This window comes from Felis catus, chromosome B3 (genome assembly GCF_018350175.1).
Source record: "Felis catus isolate Fca126 chromosome B3, F.catus_Fca126_mat1.0, whole genome shotgun sequence".
Taxonomy (NCBI): domain Eukaryota; kingdom Metazoa; phylum Chordata; class Mammalia; order Carnivora; family Felidae; genus Felis; species Felis catus.
In genome coordinates this window covers 94978925-95000852 of record NC_058373.1, presented here as the reverse complement: position 1 = coordinate 95000852, position 21928 = coordinate 94978925, and the positions used below count along the sequence as shown (strand labels likewise).

The following is a 21928-nucleotide window of genomic DNA, read 5'->3' as shown; positions in this document are numbered from 1 at the left end:
CTTGCCTCTATCTATAGCAAATAAATATATATAAGCTTATTATATTTATTTTTCCCTTCCGCTTCACTTCTGCCTTTGTCTTGTTTTCCTAACTTGATTTTATCATTGCTTCTTTGTTGTTGTTGTCATTGTTGTTGCTGTTGTTTTTACTTCAAGGTACAGTAAATTAGCAATAAATGTTGAAAGTCTTTTAAATCCTTCTTAGAACATGGCAGGATATAAATAAATGAGCAGTAGTCTCAGGACCTTGACACTACAAAGTAACATCATACATATATAGCAATCATACAGAGCCCCCTGAAAAAATGAGTAAAAAGAGAGAAAAAACTAAAGAAAACCAAAAAATAAGAAAAATATGACTATGGAAAGAGAGTACACAACTGTGTATGATAAAGCCCATGTGCATCTTTGATAAAAGAGGTAGAGTAGAAAATTGGGAAGGGAGTGAAGTTGTTAAACTAAGTCTAGAACTGTAGTGAGAGTAAGAGCTGACACTTATCAACAAAGAAACTGGAAAAATCAAAAAGAACCTGACACAAACTAAGAATACACTCTTGTCTATAGCTATCTAGAGAAGAAAAAAGTCACTTTGTCATAATCAGAAGACACCTGGTGCCTATCTATGCAGTTGAGTAAATTGGTGATGATAGGTTCTCAAATTTTTATGAAAATGCAAAACTATGTCCCAATTCCTTTTCTTGAAAAAGCAGAGACATAGATTTAGTCACGTCGTATGATGACAGATGATAACATGATATATAAAGATGTTGAATCACTATGTTGTACACCTGAAACTAATGTAACATTGTGTGTCAACTATACTTAAAAAAATTAAAAAGCAGGGACATATGTAATACATTTTAGAGTAAACATTTTTAAAAACTTAAGCTTTTATTTGTTATTATTTTTGAGTGTTTATTTATTTAAGAGAGAGCCCGAGTGGGGGAAGGGCAGAGAGAGAGGGAGAGAGAATCCCAAGCAAGCTCTGAGCTGTCAGTGCAGAACCCCATGGGAGCTCGAACTCACCAACACTGAGATCTTGACCTGACCTAAAACCAAGAGTGAAAAGCTTAACTGACTGAGCCACCCAGGTGCCCCAAAGCTTAATCTTTTAAAGTTGTGGGCTTAAAATGATGTATTTTAAGTTATACAGAAAAAAAAAACTTTTTATAAATCCAAATTGTGTTGAGTTTCCAACTGAATGAGCTTTGACTCTGCTGCAAGCAAAAAATATTTATCTGTTTAAAAAAAGTGAGTAGAATTGCACAAGATTTTCTGGTAGGAAAATGTTTTCCAGATAGCTAAATTTCAACAAATACTCTATTTTGTTACCATGTAATGAAACAAAACACTATAGTGTTGCACTATTACCCAATGTTGATAAGGAATGGATTAAGGAGAATTAATTTTGAGACAGTCTTTGGAAAAATAGCTTCATAAAATTCTCATTGATTTATTCCCAAGCTTCATTTGGACCTCCAAATAAAGGTGCCTGGTCCATATAGTATGCTCTTAAATATGTATTTCTCTTATTATATTATATTTAGTAAAATAAGAGGAAAATGGGGGAAGGCAGAGTAATTAAAGATGTTTTTAAAATAGTGCTTGTTGGTTAGCATATGTATATTTACACATATGCATATATACATATACATACGTATGTTGAAATATGTCCTACCTTTTTTTTCATGTTTATCTATTTTGAGGATGAGAGAACACACAAGCTGGAGAGACACAGACAGAGTGGGAGGGAGAGAGAGAGAATCCTGGCTCATGAGGAGTCGAACATAGGCCTCAGTCTCACGACTGTGAGATCATAACCTGAGTCAAAATCAAGAGTCGGTTGCTTGATCCACTGAGCCACACAGGCACCCCAAAATTTGTCCTACTTTGATAAATCATGGCACTCCACTTCTACCGGCCACATTTATACATCTTCATCTGCCCTGAGATTTCAGAGTCATACAGAGCCATGTATATGTGGAAAATTTAAGAAGAAAAAAAAGTGTCATTTTAATTTCCAATTGCAGGGAATTATAGATATTAATGAAAAATGTTGCATGTGTTATATGTTATATGGTCACACATTTTTAGATTTTTGTTTATATTTTTTTCCAAAATATCTGGAGGATTACCAACACAGAGAATTAAAAGTTTTATGTCTTTCCCCTATTAAGTGTTTTTCAGAATGATAGATCATTTGTTATAATTCGGTTAAGAAAAATATTCTGCAACAAGATTCTGCAATATGTTGAGGAGTAGTTCACAAAAGACATATTTATCAGGCACTATCACTAAATGATACCCACTGTGTGAGGAAGATTAATTTATTTCCTGAACAAATACTTTATTGAGTATAAGTTAATTTCCTCACCTAGTTTTATTTGGTAGCTATTTTTTTTGTATTTTATATTGATATTTGATAATTATTTTTCTATTTTTGATGATTTTCAAAGGGCTGTAATAATTCAGTATAGTTTACTATGAAAATAATCCAGAGTTGTAAAGCACAAAGTCCATTATTATCACTGGGACTGCTTGTGGGTATAAATAACAATAAATTAGTGTCTTTTTATTTTTTATTTATTTTTAATGTTTTTTTTAATGTTTATTTCTGAGACTGAGAGAGACAGAGCATGAGTGGAGGAGAGGCAGAGAGAGAGGGGGAGACACAGAATCCAAAGCAGGCTCCAGGCTCTGAGCTGTCAGAACAGAGCTGACGCGGGGCTCGAACTCACAAACCATGAGATCATGACCTGAGCCGAAGTCGGTTGCTCAACTGAGCCGCCCAGGCGCCCCAAATTAGTGTCTTTTTAAATTCATTTCTCAAACAACTTCCTAAAATAAGAAAAAAATAATTGATACACAAGTGCATTAGTTTAGGTTAGTATTAGGTGACAACAATCAATATGATAACTACTTGGAAATAACTCCAGATATGTCTCCAGTGGATGTAACGTTTTATATTTTTGTTTATCCTATTTACTCTTCCATATCACCAACCACACTGTAAGACATGTGGAAGATAAAATGCTCAGGAAGTCAGCATTATAAAGTACCTCTCTTTTCCGGAAGCTTGTAAATCCAGAAAATACAAAGTATTTTGAAAACAGCTATGTGGGAGAAGGTTTTCTGACAGAGAATAGTGGCAATTCGGTCTTAATTGCGTGAATCGGGGAAAGTATTATGAAAGCAATAACATTGGATCTGGGTTTTTGGTGACTGGGGAGGACTTGGACACATGGCTTAGAGAAGATGCCCATACCAGGTATATGTAATGGCAATGGCAAATTCTGGGAGCCTGCAAGCAGCAAAGGGGAAAAGATAGTTTCTATAGAAGAAGGTGTCATTAATGGCAGGAGAGGGGCGTGCTGGGGAGGGAAATCTAGATACTCCTTAAAGCAGTAGTACAAGTAGTTTTAAGGCGCACAGGCTCTGAAGTGCTTCATCACATAGAAACCTAGCTGGTGACTGGAAGTAAACAACTGTAACTCAGAGAGGTAGAGTCAGAAGCTTTTGCCTAAGATGGCATCTGCTGAGCCTGAAATGATGGATGTAAAAAGCAAATTGTGAAGTAATAGAGTAGACAGAGAAGAGAAAAGTGGAGCCCAGATTCAGGACGGAGGAAATGGGGATAGAGTTATCTGGGAGCTGGAAACAAAAGGTCAGGACATAGGGAATGCTGCAGGGAGAGAAGGGGGAACAGTAGCTCCTGGAATTTGTCTTCACTGGCAATTGTTACAACTCTGGTCCTGGTGAGAATCAGAACTAATTTGAAAGAGGTTAAGGGTGAGTGGTTTCTGTGTTAATGTTTTGACAAGGAGAAAGGGAAAGAACATAAATAAGAAGTAGCTCCAGGCTATAAAGTTTAGAGAGGACTTTTTGTATTATTTAGTTGTTGTTGCTTTATTGTAATTAATAAGGAGATTATGATCTTGTTTATAGATACATGGGAAGGACCTTGTTGTGTTTGAGAGAGAATGTAAGAGAAAAACATGAGAAAATGGAAGATGTGTGATACTCCATGCAGGGCTGGAACTGATATCAGGAGGACAGTTTAAGATTTTAACTTGGAAAGGAGAACCAAACTTGCAACCCGAGAGACTGGAGGGGAATGGAAATGAATGGTTGAAATCACAGAAAAATACATTTCATAGAATGGTGAGGCTATTTGCTAGAATTAGTGAAAGATGAATTAGAAACAAACACTGGTACCATAAAAATCTCTGTTCCACATACTTATGGTGGAATCCACTCTGTGGAATGATTTGTCAGCATCTACAACCCTTCTCTTTTCCCCTAATTCTCAGACCTTCCCTGCCTTCTCCACAGTAACTAGTTGTTTTTGTTTATGTGTTTTAAAGTATTCCCTTGTGTAATAGCTAGTACTCTGTGTCTTTGTCTTTATTGCACTGTAAATAAAATTTATTTCTATGCTTTTCTCCACCATTAGGCTTTTCCATCTTTGTAGCTTTGGTGGGAAGCATAACAATAGATACATTGTGAGTCAGGAAACACTGAATAGAAAGCAGTTGGCATCTACTATTTGCTTACTCTGTGTGGGCATCAACATTTTCAGAGCTTCATGGTTCAATTTTATGATCTCCACTTTCCAGAATTGGGAGACTTAGTTAATTACACAAGGTCACATTTAATAAATGATGAATTCAGACTAGAACCCAGATAATCTGACCCCAGAATATTTACTCTTCAAATTTACTTATTCTCTATATTGACTCTCCAAGAAGTCACTGGCATTCAGATGAAAGCTGATGTGCTATGCATTTCTCAATCCCAAATTCTGAACAGATTGATTTTTTTTTTAGATTTTGCCTAAATGGAGGTTAGTTAGACTCATAATACTTTGAGAGTTAGAATTTCTTAGGTAAAGAATGGTGACCTTAAGGTACTTAATATTGATCACTCTTAATATCTTTAGTAGCTTGTGAAGACATACAGAAACCACTGGTTTTGTGAAACTTTCTTCAAACCTGAGCTATGTTGAAAGGAAGTTACATGTTAAGTTGTATGAGGTCAATTTAAATAATTTTATTATTGATACATTTAGGAGCTGTTCCTTAATAATGTGTGAAGTAATATAATCAGGATAAACACTCCCTTGAGGGTCGGGTAAAATAAAGAATGATTCGCTGTGGTCACTTTTAAGCATGTCCTCTAATAACTCAGTCCTTCTGGATAAGCTGATGACCGGCCTCATTCTCTACCAGCTCTGCATTTCTGGAGGGTGGAAGGGTAACTAACTGTTTCCTAAGATACCAGTTATCAAAATTGAACATACATCAGAATCACACAGTTGGACTTGTTGCAATGCAGATAGCTGTGTCCTACCTGAATAATTATAGATTTAGTGTGAGGTGGGGCTTTACCCCAGGAATTGCCAATTGAGTGTGAGGTAGTACCCAAGACTTGATTTTCTAACAGGTTCTCAGGTTGTGCTCTTGTTGCTTATCTAGGATCCACACTTGGAAAACTACTGTTCTAAACTATAGATGTAATAGTTTTAATTTGCAATAGTAGTAATAACTTTAACAGACTACTGGCCTTATCATCTCATAATTTCCTTTGAGAATGAGTACAGATCAACTTTTTCAATACAAAAGTCATTGTCTGATAAATATGTTCTAACATTGCACTGGCATATATCCAACAACTCTCTAAGTAATGCAACAGTTGATTTAAAATGAGGATATTGTGGAACCATTTTTTTTTCTTAAAGCAGTCAGCATGTGTCACTTCTTTTTTTTTATTTATTTTTTTTAAATTTTTTTATTTTTATTTTTTTATTATTTTTTTTTAATTTTTTTTTTCGTTTATTTATTTTTGGGACAGAGAGAGACAGAGCATGAACGGGGGAGGGGCAGAGAGAGAGGGAGACACAGAATCGGAAACAGGCTCCAGGCTCTGAGCCATCAGCCCAGAGCCCGACGTGGGGCTCGAACTCACAGACCGCGAGATCGTGACCTGGCTGAAGTCGGACGCTTAACCGACTGCGCCACCCAGGCGCCCCAGCATGTGTCACTTCTTAAAGTATTTTCACTGGATGCTGGCACATGTAGACCTCCCTATCTTGTCCCTATCCACAGGTATCCCATTATCTACCTGTTCACAGAGACTGCCTCCTAAGTCAGCTTTTCTCCTTTCTAAGACTGTGAATCTTACTTCCATGTCAGTTAACACTTAAAGTATATATTTTCATATAACTCTGAACATATAGCATCACCCCCCAACCATGACCAGCAGTGACAACCTCCCTGGGTCATTGTCATAGAATGTAAACTTGTATTCATTCTTGCTGAATAGTTACCAAGACAAATCTTTGAATTTATCTTTGACTTGAACTTGAACACCTGTGCATCTAGACCGTACTCCTTAGGTTCCTATGTAAAATTGGTATAATTAACTCACCTTGAGGGACAGATTGACAACTAGTCATTGAATTATACTGTTATGATCATCATGGGATGTGGTTCCAAATGCTGCTTATTGTGGGTCTCATTTATACAAGTTCAGAAGATAAATTCCATTCAGATCTTGAATCAGGAATAGTTTTGTTTGTTTGTTTGTTTGTTTGTTAATGTAAGCAGTGGGAGTATTTTTAACTCACAGAAACTGTGAAATATGAAATTAGTATTTCCCTCTTTGCCTTTGGTCCTGTAAAGATCAGAGCCAATTTATAACCCAACTACCAACTGTATGGGATGTAAAAACATTTCTATGCCACCATCGTTTGACCTTACTTGCTTATATGCCACAATTTTCTCATTAAAAAAAGAGAATGAACTATAATATGTATAATATGTATTTCTAAAATATGCTTTAAAAATTTCTAAAGCAAGTAGGATGTACTTTTTTAAAGTAAATGTTACACATTTCTCTTTATAACACATATATGAAAGTTATTTAGTTTTGGAGCCTGTCTTTTCACACCTCATTTTAGCAGCCCTGTCATCTGTTAGTTAACCCACAAATCCAGGCACTTGTCCTATGGTCTATTATCAGAATTAGGTGGTCTCATCAATGGTATTGACTCTTCAGATTCTTACAGGGCAAGATAAGGTAGTTAAGGCCATTTATAGAAATTCCTAAGGAATACAGATTTTTTTCATTCGGTCATTTAATATATCTAGGTTATTTTTCTTGCTCTTTAACATTAAAATGAAAGAATATATATGAATTGTTTAACGGTTGTTTTAAATTGAAATGTGCATAGATCCAGTCACAATCTTTTGTTTATCAAGAAACAAAAACAAACAAACAATGATCTCATGTTCCCAAACACGGGGAGCAAAATGGATTAAGGAAAATATCCGTGGTCTAAAATTATGGCAAAATAATTTATAAAAATTCCTTCCTTCCCAACAAAGACTGACTTTACAACTATATATGGATGATAAAATACATATGAACTAAGGAACTAGAGAACATAGCATGACAGTGGTGATGCAGATGAGCAAAGCCAACTGATTTATTTATTTTCATAAATATGATCTCATATTTTACTAGTCATAGACACCAGTAGAAAAGAGATTTTCAAGAAGGAAGAAATCAATAATGTAAAAAGATAGGGAGTACAAATATAAGTGCATATAAAAATGGAGAAGACCTGGAGAAAAAAATCATTGAGTTAATTTGTTAAGAGGCTATTGCTAACCTGTGAGTCTTCGATGCCATAATAGCACCAGTGAAAACCAGTGTGTGAACTGCCCAGGTAGATCAGTACGTGATGGAATAGTGGGGGTAACTGGGGTTTCACTGTGTTGTTTTTTTTTTTTTTAAGAAATATGCCATGAATAGTTTCAAGGATTTTCAGAATTAAGAAAAAAAAGTGTTTTAAGTTTTGATGTGACCGAAATAATTTTCTATGCTAAGAGTAAACAGCTTATGGAAAAGAAAATATTGACATTTCAAAAGCAAGTGGATACCCAAAAGAATGCGAGGCATCAGGGTTCAGTGCGAGAGGCTGCCAGATGGGCAGAATGAGTTTGGAAAGGAAAAAGGCCGTAACTTTGAGACAGAAAACAAAGAAAACAAGAAAAGTAAAGAAAGATTTTTAGTTTCATTTAGTTTCATTATTTTCCTCCAGTTTTCACTGCTACGTGATCGATTCCATAAATGTTAAGGATGTACTATTTTCAAAAGGACTTCAAAAGAACTACATTTAGCACAGGCCCTTCAAAGCTGCAGTTGATGTTATAGCTGTTTCTAGTCCTGGGTCCTTACAAACTAACCAAAAATATAATTTACTGTGGGCACATTCTTATTTCTCGTAGTGAAGGGGTATTCTTAAATTTGAGAGGAAAGGTGAACTCAGACTACCTGCTAATTTGTGACATCAGAGGGCAGGAAGTTGTGCTGATTAACATTCTCCTATTCAGATAAGTGGTGCGAACATGTCGTGCTGTGTCAAATACCATTTATGTAGTAGCTGTGGTATGAAAATATTTGTCTTTATTTATGACATTATAAAGGCACTTTGATAATTTATGGACAATATACATTTTCTCCTTGAGATAGAGCTGAAGTGATATCAATGGCAAAATAATAATGGTAATGATAATATCATTTTAGTCCCTTTCTTTTCCCATTTCTCAAAGAAGGGTTTAAACCAAAAAGGAAAATTTATGCCCATCTAAAAGATCCTTTCTTATTTTAATTACTACTCAAAATACTTACCTGCAATTATTTTATTGAGCAAGGACATTTAAAAGACAATTAAAATTCAACCATACTTTGCTTAAACAACTTGAATGATTAACTACAGTAATTAGCTTTGAGAAAATTCATAAAATAAATAAAGCCTTGATACTTCATAATTGAATAGAACCCCAACTTCCTTCCAGCATCTAATTCTGCATTCAGATTATCAGGGGTGCTATTTCAAAGCACTTTCAGGAAATGGATGTAATGATTTTTTTTTTCATTCTTGCATTATTCACACTACAGATTGGCAATTGGAATTGTTAGATAAAGGGAAGTAAATGTACAAATATCTAATAATATATACAAAAAAGTACCTCCCTACTTGTATCCATCTTCTAGAAGCTTTACTGCTTCGTTTTTTTTTTTCTCTAAATGTTTATTCATTTTTGAAGGAGAGAGAGAGACAGAGCACAAGTCGGGGAGGGGCAGAGAGAGAGGGAGACACAGAATCCAAAGCAGGCTCCATCCAGGCTCTGAGCTGTCAGCACGGAGCCAGACACGGGGCTTGAACCCACAAACCGCAAGATCATGACTGGAGTTGAAGTCGGACGCTTAACTGACTGAGCTTCCAGGCACCTCTTACTGCTTCTTATAATAACACTTTACATGCTTTTTTCGTAACAACATAATGTATAAGTAAGTAAATATTATTATTTCTGCAAGCATCTGAGCTAGATTGAGTCTTACTAGTTTATATCAATAATTGCACATTGTACAGAAGCTAATACACTTAATCCCTTTTTAATGCTATTTGCATATTCCAAAGTGTGCATTCCCAAGATAGGAACAAACTGATAAATTAAATTTTTAAAAATGCTGGTTAATTGGGAAAGGAAAGAGACACACCTTTGTTGGTGCAGATAAGTTTATGTCATGGCTCTGAAATATGTTTTATAACTTTGATATGCCAGTAGGTACATCTGAGTTTAAAAATATTTCCCTTTCCTTTAGTTTTTTTTTTTTTTTTAATTTTTTTTTCAACGTTTATTTATTTTTGGGACAGAGAGAGACAGAGCATGAACGGGGGAGGGGCAGAGAGAGAGGGAGACACAGAATCGGAAACAGGCTCCAGGCTCTGAGCCATCAGCCCAGAGCCTGACGCGGGGCTCGAACTCATGGACCGCGAGATCGTGACCTGGCTGAAGTCGGACGCTTAACCGACTGCGCCACCCAGGCGCCCCTCCTTTAGTTTTTTAATCTTAAATTTTATTTTTACTAAAGAGTTGTATCTTCTCATTACTTTTGTGATTGCATAATGGAAATTCCTGAAACATCAAGAATGAAATCTAATTTTAGAGTCTTTTCAGTGATTCTCATCAATTGATAGATTCTCTTTATTCTGTAAGACACTGATCCTGAAAGATGTTCCACAAATAAAGGTTTTTTAAAAATACCATAAGCCCCTCTAGGAGTATTGCAAAGTGTGTGTTAACATGTTCAAAGTTCTGGGAAGTTCTGCAGGAAAGCAAACTTATTCATATAGTCAATCTCCCAACACTATTTGTTCTGCTTCCTTTTAACATGATCCCTAGACTTTTTTCTAAAACAAGTTTTGGCAAATACTGTTTCAATTAATATAAATGTGCTTAGATGTCAGTTTTCTTAATTCTTTCATCTTTCCTTAGAAAAGGTTATCAACTGAGCTCTAAAGCATGTAAACAAACCCTTTTGCATGAAATTCAGGCTCCTTACAAAGAATGGATGAGTAACAGATGTTAATTTGATGGCGCATGTCCCTGACACATTATATGACTAGGATACATAACTAGCTAGTCATTGGCCATGATGGAATGAGGTCTCCTGAGTTTTTCTGTACAGAATCCTCTTCTTCACATATATTCCTATATTAATACTGTTTATTCACCAAGCATTATTCTGCTCCTTTAACAAAACCCCTGGACCTTAGAGGACATCAAATCTCTTCTCCTTTCTCTATCTTATTCCCTCTGCCATGATTTATCTCAGAACATAAGACTACCAAACAAAAAGAGTTAACATAGATATCAGACTGAATGGAAATGATTGGCATTTGTAAAGTTAATGCTTTGAAATGTCACACTTAATTAAATTTGACAAAACCTCTTAAATACCAATTCTACCAAGGAACCAGCTTCAAAATTTGGAGACCATAAAGAAGGATGAGGGAGGCATGGCCCCACTCCCTAGGTTTTCACACTCTTGTTGAAGAGGACTGACATCTAATTATAATAGGACAGATTATATACACTATAATTTACTATTTCTTAAGTTGCTCTGCTGATGTAATTTATTTCCAACTGTTTATTCAATTGACATCATGTGAAACTGGCAAATACTTCTTTTTCCATTTAAATATTTTTATTGTCTTTAATATAAAATAAAGAAATAGAAAATCAATTTTGTTTATCTGACTACACTATTAATGATTTCTAGATCCATTTCTCCCAGCAACATTTTGCCAGTTTTCCTGCAGTCCAGAACCCTACCGATAGTATAAGAATTGGTACACTTTGTGATTTTTAAAGTAATTTAACTACTTAGAATAGTGGGTGGTGGTCACTCTGTGTCTCATCATCCCTGTGAAATAGCTATGTTCTCAGCAGAGGTTAAAAGACTGACACCTGATATTTCATATCTGCAAAGAGGTGCTTCCTCATTAAAATTTGACTTTTTTTAAATTTTTTAAAAAAAATTTTTTAAATGTTTATTTCTGAGAAAGAGAGAGAGAGTGAGCAAGACAGAGAAAGAGGAGGGGAGGGGCAGAGAGAGAGGGAGACACAGAATCCAAAGCAGGCTCCAGGCCCTGAGCTTTCAGCACAGAACCCGACACGGGGCTTGAACTTGTGAACTGCCAGATCATGACCTGAGCCAAAGTTGGACACCCAACCGATTGAGCCACCCAGGCCCTCCAAAATTTAAAACATTTTGAGTATCACTTCATTTAGTGTCATTTTTGCTGTATCTACAAATTATATTTTCTTTTGGAACTACTATATGCTGTATACTTGTGGAACAGTTGACAAACAATCAGTACATTTTATAATTTTAAGTTTATAGTTACAGGCAAAATACAACCTCATAGCCTCCTCTTTGTCTTTATCTGCACTGAGCCTATATTCCTGGAAGCCACAGGCATAGACTTCTCCAAAGCCAGTGGTTTCTCGTTCAAAAATAAACTCAAGAAGTAATTTAATTTTATATAATGGAAATCTTTTTCATAGCTGTAGTCATTCATAAGCAAAAATATACTTTAACTCTAGGGAAAGGCAAGCAGCAAGCCCACCTAGATCTTTGCAGTGGCCTTGCTATAACACACCGGTTTCACTCTATTCGCAGGGCACCTTTTTAAATTTCAGAGTAGAGGGACTTCAGTGAGTGCATCTAGAATATACTCACAAGTAACTTGTCAGAAGAGAATGTGGGCCAAGTTTGTATTCAGTTCTCACAATATTAAAAAAAACAAAAACAAAAATGGGGGCTGTGGGTTATATGGCAGTGTTTCTAAACTGATTATCCCAGAGACTCAGCTTGATGCCAATTCTTTACATGAACTGCCAGACTAAACAAGTACCTTTTGAGGTTCATCCATCACAATTTATGATACATTAAGCTAAATCTAATGTTCTCTCAGGCTGGTGTTAGGGGATTTTCAATAGTCAGACTAAGAAATTACATTTGGGGAAAGGGATTTCTCCTTTCTTTTTCCGTAGAATTTCTTTAGTTCTATAGAGTCTTGTTATGTCTGTTGGATCCTTGTTATACTTTGGTACTAATCGCAGATTGATTTTAAGCATTTAAATCTTAACTGGTTAGCAGGAAATGACTTTAAATTAACATTGCATGAACTACCGTAAATTGTTCACTGAAAAAGAGAGTGTTTAATTATAAATGAAGGAACCTGCTTCCCAGTTGATTAACTATATTAAACACTTTATATTTTCAAAGCTCTACACTATTGCTAATAAGCTATTTCTCACAATGGGTCTCAGAGGAAGCCTACTACTATCACCTCCTATTTTTATAAATGATGCACTTGACCCATAAAAATTAGATTGCCCATATTGGACTACATATAAATGAAAAGCTAGAATTAGGTTTCAAGATCTTAATGTACCTGTGACTAGTTTACAGAGGCATGCTTTTAGTTTTCTGAGGAGCTAAGGTTAGAAAATCAAATAAATTTAACTGGCCACTGGTCCAAGAGATGTTTGTGCATGGATTCCCACACATGCACGCACGCACATACACATTATTTCTTTTCCCTTAGAACAATTCTGTTCTGTGTGCAAAACTAGGTATTTTGTTATGAGGTAACATAAGACAAACTCAATGAGATGGCTCTCCAGTCAAATGATCCATGCTACTTATTCTGATATTCCTTAACTTTAGCTCACTTGCCAGACTGACTTGTCCCTCTTTTCCTTTTTAGAATCTGTCATTCAGAAGACTAATGTGATTGACATTGGTCAAGTCACAGAGTGGCCTGATACTGAGAACAACAAATATTTGTGGCAATGAGTTCATTTTAAAAGCCCGCTTGATTATTTTGCTTTTTATCAAAAAATATAGTTGCAAACCATATTGATTTTTTTAATTAATTGATTATTAGAGTTAAAATCTTTAATATTTTTAATACTTCAGATTTGAAAAGTTATTTTCCATGAATAAAACAGTTTGGAACACATACTATAAATATTTTATGGTTTTTAAAAAATCAGTGGCTTTGAATTGTTTTGTTGTTTAAATCTAACTAATCTGATGAACTTGCAGCTCTCTCAGTGGTGGTATCCATTTACTATGTCACTAGGCAGAGAGCAGACCTAACAGTAACTGCCTAATAAATAAATATTAATCACCAAAACATCAGAAGTTTTTGTTGTGTTTATATATGGCCACCCTAATAATTTTGGAATGAAATTTATTCTCAATGTACGTCCATATGAAGCTATTAATAAATTAATATATATATTTAAACTTTTAAAATTAAGAATTGTCTGTTTAAAAATTTTATTTAGGTTTATCATTTTTTCTGTAGAAACAGAATCAGGAAAATTCTTACCAAATGAAAGTAAACTCATTTAAATATTATGGTGCTGACAAAAGTAAATGCTCCTTGACATACTAATTTTTGGGGACTCTTAAAAAAAGAAAAAACTATTGTAGGGTACAATTTACTTTGTGCTATAGAACTTTAATTATATTTGAAATATATGTGCACAAGTTATATACCAAATATAGGCATTTTCAGCACATTTTCCTTTCTAGCCACAAAGTTGTATTTCAGTGCCTGTTAAAATATAATTGTATACACACACACACACACATACACACTGGGTAATAGAATGACATAATTTCTCTTAATTTCATCCTACAGTCATATACTGATAAAGACATTGTTAGCAATAAATAAATGATTGTTAGCATTTTATTTGTGGAAAAATGTAACAAACAACGGTATGAGAATGTGATTTAAATATTTGTTTTTTGGTGTTTTCATTAAGAATGAAGATTTGTGCCTTTTCTGAACAATATTTTAAAGGATACTCTGAGATTCAGATTTCTTCAAAGTTATAACATTTAATATCTATGTAGAGTGTGGTTTTTCTAGACAGGAGTATCCTAAGTGTCAGGTGGATAAATTGGACTATAATCTATGAGTACAAAATATGCTGTACCAGTACATGAGGGTAAGGATTATGTCTGCTTTGTTCATCTCATGTAATAAGAGCCTCATCTAGCACCTAGTCCTGAAAAGGAGCCCTATAAATTTTTCTTGAATAAAAAGAAATATATAAACATTGTTTTTGATATTCATTTATCTCTCCTCACTCAGTTGCAAACAAAAAAGCAGATGAAAATATATGGGGCTGACTAGTAAATAAAATTAAAAGCAATTTTTTTTTTAATTTCTAGTGCATTCTTATATAGTTCTAAGACTTCCAAGGTATTTTCTTGCTTTTATGGGATGAACTAAGAAAAATCAGGTTAAACTCAAGAAAGGTCACCCACAATGCAATGAGAAGGCCTCCATTATCTGCAGGTCTTTTAAATTCACATCATTTTTGCCAGTGTCATTTATATATGGTTAATGGTAAAAGCAAACGGACAGTATTTTATTCTGATTATTAATGTTTCAGTCCATATGCCACATTTTATCATATAGGGATATTAAGTGCTATTAAGGGGGAGGGAAATGAGTAGGATGTTAGTAAAGAGAAGAATGTATGTCTGTGAATCACTGCCATAAATAAATGTGCAAACCCTATTCTATATTGAGTCCCATGGTATCATTCAAAGTTTAGAACTGGGGCCCTTGGGAGGCCAGTAGATGCTCCCCCAAAAGTCTCTGGTAGTTATCACTGCTGACACATGGTAAGAGAACAGTACTGCCCTTAGACCCAGAAAGCACTGCTGTTAGGATACAAACACAGTATGTTTTCCAAACCATCTGCCAAGAGGTTCTTCTGGCCATCTGCATGAGCCAGCACACAGATTCAACTGGAAACATCTATGTATGGTGAAATAGAACAGTCATAGCAAATGTGTTTTTTTTTTAATTCTCTTCAGTGCAGGTTATTTAAATATATGAAAATGCCTTATGAATATGAACTGACTCAATTCTTACCAAACTAGTTTTGGTCAGCATGTAGATAAAATAGAAGAATTTTCTTTATTCTGACATTTGTGCAATATTCTCTGTGAAATTGCACCATAATTAAAGGGTGGCACAGGTATTGAATTGGGCTTATGATCCATATTGTTATTTTTAAGTCTAATACCTAAATGATTTTATACAAAACAAGTTACATCATGTGTTCAAAATTCATTGGCAACAATTTTTAAGTATCATATATAGACAAAGCATCTTTTATATCACTGGAAAATATTATCCAATTTACAAAAATCAGTGTTTAGAATCTCTAAGTGGCTTAGATCTTCAGACTGTTTCCAGGTTTCCTAAATGAGGTTTTTGACATGCACACAACAAAGAAACATATATACACTTTATTTTATTTTGTTTTACTTTATTTCAGCCCAGAGATGATTACCTAGAGTGAATGAATCCTTAATATTATGGAAGTAACACTAACTACTTATGGAATTTTTATGTTTTAGCATTAAAAAAAGGACGATTTTGGATCACACCAGATCCTTATCACAAAGATGACAACATCCAGATTGGGCGTGAGGTGAAAATATCTTGCCAAGTAGAAGCTGTTCCTTCTGAGGAGTTAACATTTAGTTGGTTTAAAAATGGTCGTCCATTGAGAAGTTCTGAGCGGATGGTTATTACACAGACTGATCCGGATGTCTCCCCGGGAACGACAAACTTGGACATCATTGATTTAAAATTCACGGATTTTGGGACATACACATGTGTAGCATCTCTGAAGGGAGGAGGAATATCTGATATCAGTATTGATGTTAATATATCCAGCAGCACAGGTAAGAAGCATATTTGTGATGCAAAAGATGTTTGCATTGAAAATCTTTTTTTTATGTTTAGCAGACAAAATAGTCTTCAGTCAAGCTAAGAACATTCTTATTTCTGTTTCCTAAAACCACAGTCCTAACATTCTGAATGTCTAATAAATATCACGTTAAAAGACATTGTTACTTCTGTTTTGATTTAGGTTTATAGGAGGTTTTACAGAAGTAATGTGAGTAACAGTAATAGCATTGGCTATGATAGACATAGGCTTCCAGATTAAATAGTAACAGGTGTTTTTTTTTTTTTTAAGTTAACTAGGAGCCCTCTGTAGAGCCTAAAATTATATTAATTAACAAAGTTAACAAATTCCTAAAGAGTTAAGGCAAATTTTGGAAATTTTAAACAAACAAAATATTTAGTCCTAAGAAGCAAATACTAAGAGATCATTTGAAAGTATTCAAATACAAGATTTATAAGAAATGCATTTTCCACCAATTCAAACCAATGATAAAAGTGTTAAACTTGTAATCCGATGTGACTTTTTGAAGAACGTTATGATAGAATCTCTTCACAGTGGGAATGATTAAATATAAAAATATACTGGAGTGAAATTCCTTCTTTTAAAGTTAAAAATGAAAGTGTTATCAATTTTCTCTCGACTAAACATGCATCTGTAGATGAGGTAAATTATAGGACTTTGGTATGGGAGGACATGCTAGCTTACCTCTTAGGATGTTTTTAAAAAGCCTTGTGATTCTGTGAACTGCAATCAGTATGCATGGGGACGACACCAACGTAGCTTTGTTTTGCCAGCTTGTTACCAGACTGAATTTCAATTTAGGATTTTTGTATAATTCTAGGGTGAATAATACGTGTTGAAAACATAGAGCACAGATGTCGCCAGCAGACATACTCTGTTTTGAGAACATTTAAACGGCTTTTCCTTTCCAGTCAGGCGGCATTTTGACTCTCGTGTGGTAACAGATTGACTTGTGATTTTGTGTCTTCTCATGATTTAAATTCCGGTGGACACTGGATTGATTTTACTCCTTAAGGGACATAGGTCCATCTTCAGACTGACCACATGTGCTTACTTTTCACCATTCCGCATTATTTCTAAGAGATATTTCATTTTTATCAGCCACGGTTAATGTGAAAGGAGGTTAGAGGGATGAAAGTTACTTGTGTTTGGCAGAAGTCACTTTCTAGGCAAAATGATAGTAATAGCTATTTTGATAGTAACTATTATCTGAACTTTATTTCCAAGTTGGTGCTGGCACCATTTTAGGATATCTCATAGAAAGCTGTTGATATGCTTAGTCATCGTTGTTTATGTTTTCATTCAGTCAACAGACATCCATTGATTGCCTACATCAGTGTGCTAGGTGACATCCCACAATGTTATTTCCTGTAAGAGTGAGAACAATTTTGTAAGACCCAGAATTATCTGTCCTTATTTTTGAGGGACGGTTTTCCAGAACTGGTCTACACTAAATTGTGAACACTGCTTTTTTTTGTTTGCTTGTTTGTGTGGTTTTGTTTGCTTCTTGTTGTTGTTGTTTGTTTGGTTTTTTTTTCCGGAAGTAGTGACATAAACCCAGATCCAAACAATCAATACTGCTATCGAAACAGACTTGTCTGATGGTAGCATAGTTCATTCAACATTAAACTTAGACAAAAGAGGGAACGTAGAATGGACAGAAGAAAGGAGTATTATATAATATCTACAAAATTAGTTCTGACATTCATTTTCTTTGTCTCTTTTTTTTTATGTTTATTTATTTTTGAGAGAGAGAGAGTGTGTGTGCCTGAGTGAGTAAGCAGGGGAGGGGCAGAGAGAGAATGAGAGAGAGAGAATCCCAAGCAGAGAGAGAGAGAGAGAGAGAGAGAGAGAGAGAAGGAGAGACAGTACCACGCAGGCTACACACTGTCAGTGCAGAGCCTGATGCAGGGCTTGAACCTATGAATTGTCCAATCGTGACCTGAGCCAAAATCAAGAGTCAGATGCTTAACTGACTGAACCACCCTGGTGGCTCCTGACACTCATTTTCAAATATACTACTTATATTACCCATTTCAAACTATGGGCTATAAGAGAAAAGGAGAAGAGGTAACTAGCATTGATTCATGAAATTTCTAAAAATCCTAAGTGAAAAGAAATGTCAGAAAAGCAGAAAATATTGTAGAAATGCCTCTTAGTAATAAAAGTTTAGTTACAATAAGTAAAATTTCTTAAACTGTTATCATCTGGTCTGGTTACCAAATGTAACAATGCTAGAGATAAAAGGAGATATATTAAGTCCTCTTTTAAAACACTCCCGTTTGCTGTCCCCCACCCATCACAGACAGACCTGGTTATTGTCTGTCTCCTCCTTAGAGTGGAAGCTCCATGTAGTCTAGGCCTTTGTCTGTACTGCTTGTTTTTATAATATCAGCATCTGGAGCAATACATAGTACTTCGTAGGTACTCAAAAAGTAATTTTATTTATTATTTATTTATTTATTTACTTACTTATTTGTTTACTTATTTATTTACTTATATTGAGCAGGGGAAAGGAGCAAAAGGAGAGAGAAAAAGAATCTTAATCGTAAGCAGGCTCCATACTCAGTCTGAAACCTGATGCAGGGCTTGATCCCATGACCCTGGGTTCCTGACCTGAGCTGAAATCCAGAGTCAGACACTCAACCAACTGAGCCATCCAGCCCCCCCCCCCCCAAAATAATTACTAGATAAAGAAATGAGCTAATTTGTACCCATAGCTTTCCTTTTTAGGTTTTCTTTTCTCTTATTACTCTGAGTTAGGCATTTTGTGTCTCTCTCCCTTCCCTTATAATTTCCTACTGTCTGTAAGAAACATTATTCAGTATGCCAATGTATACTGTGATTTGAGGTGTTATCACTATTAAGGGCAGGAATGGCTCCATAATTTATGGTGTCCTGTGGAAACATAAAGCAGATCCCGTGTTCAGAACTTGCTGAGAATTTCACGGTAACAACATCGAAGCATTAATTTAAGCACAGGATCCTTGTGAGTGTGGCTGGCATGGTACTGACATGCACAGGGGATTGAACTTTGATAGAAAGGCCTGAAGAAGATGAAGTTTAATCTAAAGCATGAGTCACTCACTGGAGGCGATCGCATATTCTGTCTTTATGCCAAAACTTGTTTTCATGCTCTATTTTGATTACAGTAGAATGGAATACCGGATTACATTATAAAGATCTGCAGATCTGAGATTATGTGATTCAATGGGTACTGAAAATATTATTTTTATCCTCACATAGTAGAAGACTCCACTTAAAGCAATGCTTTAGGATGAAATATAGAGGTATTCCTGGGGGTAGAATTTGAACAGTGAGAATGAACAAGCTGTAACATGGAGGAAAATCTTGGACTACGTTAATTCTATGAACCACACGGGAGGATTCAAAGGAAATTTCCACAGATCGGGCGAGTGAAGTCAAAGAGGAGGAAATTGCGGTTAATATTTAAGTAAATATGTGGGGACCTCTTAGGTTCTGGATTTTGCTAGTTATATTATTACTATTTCAGGGAATTTAGGATTGACCAAGTGGTCGTGATTTTCTTATGTGCTAGATGTTTTCTATATGTTAAATGTAAGCTATTTAGGGTGACATCTTAAACTTAAAAGAAAACCTCTAAATCTTTTGTTTTTCATAAAAATCTTACACTTAGGCCTGAGTTATCACTTACTGTGTTTAAGAGACATATATTAACTTTACTAAGCTGAGGATGAGGTACCATAAGACAATTCTGCCTAATATAGTTAGAAAAGCATTTTTTTTAATGAAAGCCACATCTCTAGATAGCTTTTGAGGACTTTTAAAACTGAAATATAAAATATCTCAGGAAGGTAAATCCTAGTTTACAGAATTATTAATATTTTAAAAAGATAATGATTTGATTTAAAAAAAATGAAGAGAAAGGCTACATGTATTTATTTTGGAGTTTGCCTCATGCATTTGATTGAATAATAAAAACTGTGATATATGATGATAGATTGTCTTATTTTCACATTAATTCATTATTAGTAGCTACTTTCATTCTGACTCTGCAAGCATTCAGATTGTTTTATTGCATTTGTTTTGTCTATTTAAAATTCATGTTTCTGGGGCAGCTGGGTGGCTCAGTTGGTTGAATGTCCAATTCTTGATTTCGGCTCAAGTCATGATCCCATGATCATGTGACTGGGCCCTGTGATGGGCTCTGTGCTGAGCATGGAACCAGATAAAGATTCTTTCTCTCCTTTTGCCCCTTTCCCCCACTCATGTTTTCTCTCTCATTCTAATAATAATAGTAATAATAATAATAATGATAATAATAATAATTCCATGTTTCTTGCAGATTCTTCTACTGTTATTGTTCTGCATCTGGCTCCATGTCATATGGTGATGGACAAATGGGCCTTTCCCTTAGGGACCGTACAATCTAAGTTTTCATACTACTTAGTTATCAGGTGACTTAGAAATTAGGCAGAGTTTATACTGGGAAGGAAGCTGTACTTAAATTTGATCATATTTCTGTAGGAACTGTGAATGCTTTCTTTAATATTCGCCCAGGAAAGTTTCAGAGGAAAATGACATATGAGTTAAATCTTGATAGAAATGGCATTGTGATAGGGATAGTGGAGGGAGGAGGGTACAGCTGGCAAAATATACAGGATGAAGAAAGTCCTGGAAATATTACATGATTCTTCATGTTCTGCTTTTACTATAGGATTGATAGTAATTGATATTAAGATAAGTTGTATTGGTTTATTTCAATTTTATTGCTATCATTATGGAAGCTATATTTTATCTAGTACACAGCTTTAAAAAACACATTGTAGTAATTATAAATTTATCAGTTAAAAGTAAATATACTGAAATTTTCATTGTAACAGTTCAATTTTGTAAAATGAAGATCTTCCCCATACTTGCTGAAAAAAGCATGTGAATTTTAGCCTAAAATCCCAGCAATAGTTAAAACCAACTCTTAAAATCTTTTCACCTGATTGTTATTCATTTCAAAATATAATTGTTACCGTAACTATTTAATTTTCAGAAGGCTTGCTGAGAATTACTCCATTGCTTCCTCCAGGGTCATTCTGAGGTAAAGTCCTTAGGTACTTATTAGTTTGCATGTACTTCTTTGCATGACCTGACAAACGTGTAGGTTTATAGGAAACTCAGAAGCATCTGCATCATGCTAGAAAATATAAACAGTGAGACTGGCGATCTGTGGAATTCCCATGGTGAGACATCTGGTGGGCAAATAGAGCAGAAGACTCAAAACAGATTTGACGATTTTCTCCTCCCTTGTTAGAATACATGAGCATTTTGTATAGCAGAAAATTGAGCAAGATTTAGAGGATTAAACCATAAGCATAGGCACACAGAGCTGACCAACTGAGAAAATAATTTTGAAATTTTAGCTTCGCTGCTGACTACCTGACTGGTTACTATAAATATGATGGTTAACAAATGTTTGTACAAGCATTCACACCTGTGAAATTAAACGCTCTTGATAACACGGGGATATAATACACAACTAATAAGAATAGCTAATGAGCTGGAAGGCAAAAGAAAAATGATTAAGCCTGTTCATTAATTTGCTTCTTTGCCCTTTTTCAGTTAAAGAATAATAGAAACGCATGAAATTCTGCTGATTAAAACTGAAGTTCTATAGAACGACTGTAGTGAAAGATAGACCCTTTCATGTAAGAGGAAATCATAAATAAAACCAATGCATGTAAGATCTGACAATGCTTTGATAAGAGGAAACTTCCATGCAG

At 35.0% G+C, this 21928-nt stretch overlaps 1 protein-coding gene across 2 annotated transcripts in view; it reads left to right on the top strand.

Annotated features, from left to right (window-relative positions):
- MDGA2 (MAM domain containing glycosylphosphatidylinositol anchor 2) overlaps positions 1-21928 on the top strand; it is an 852594-nt gene that overhangs the window by 612428 nt on the left and 218238 nt on the right. For both annotated transcript variants that reach the window (XM_023255671.2, XR_002743071.2), the window contains exon 7: positions 15817-16146. In XM_023255671.2, the coding sequence (XP_023111439.1) occupies positions 15817-16146 (330 nt within the window). The remainder of the gene's footprint in view (positions 1-15816; positions 16147-21928) is intronic.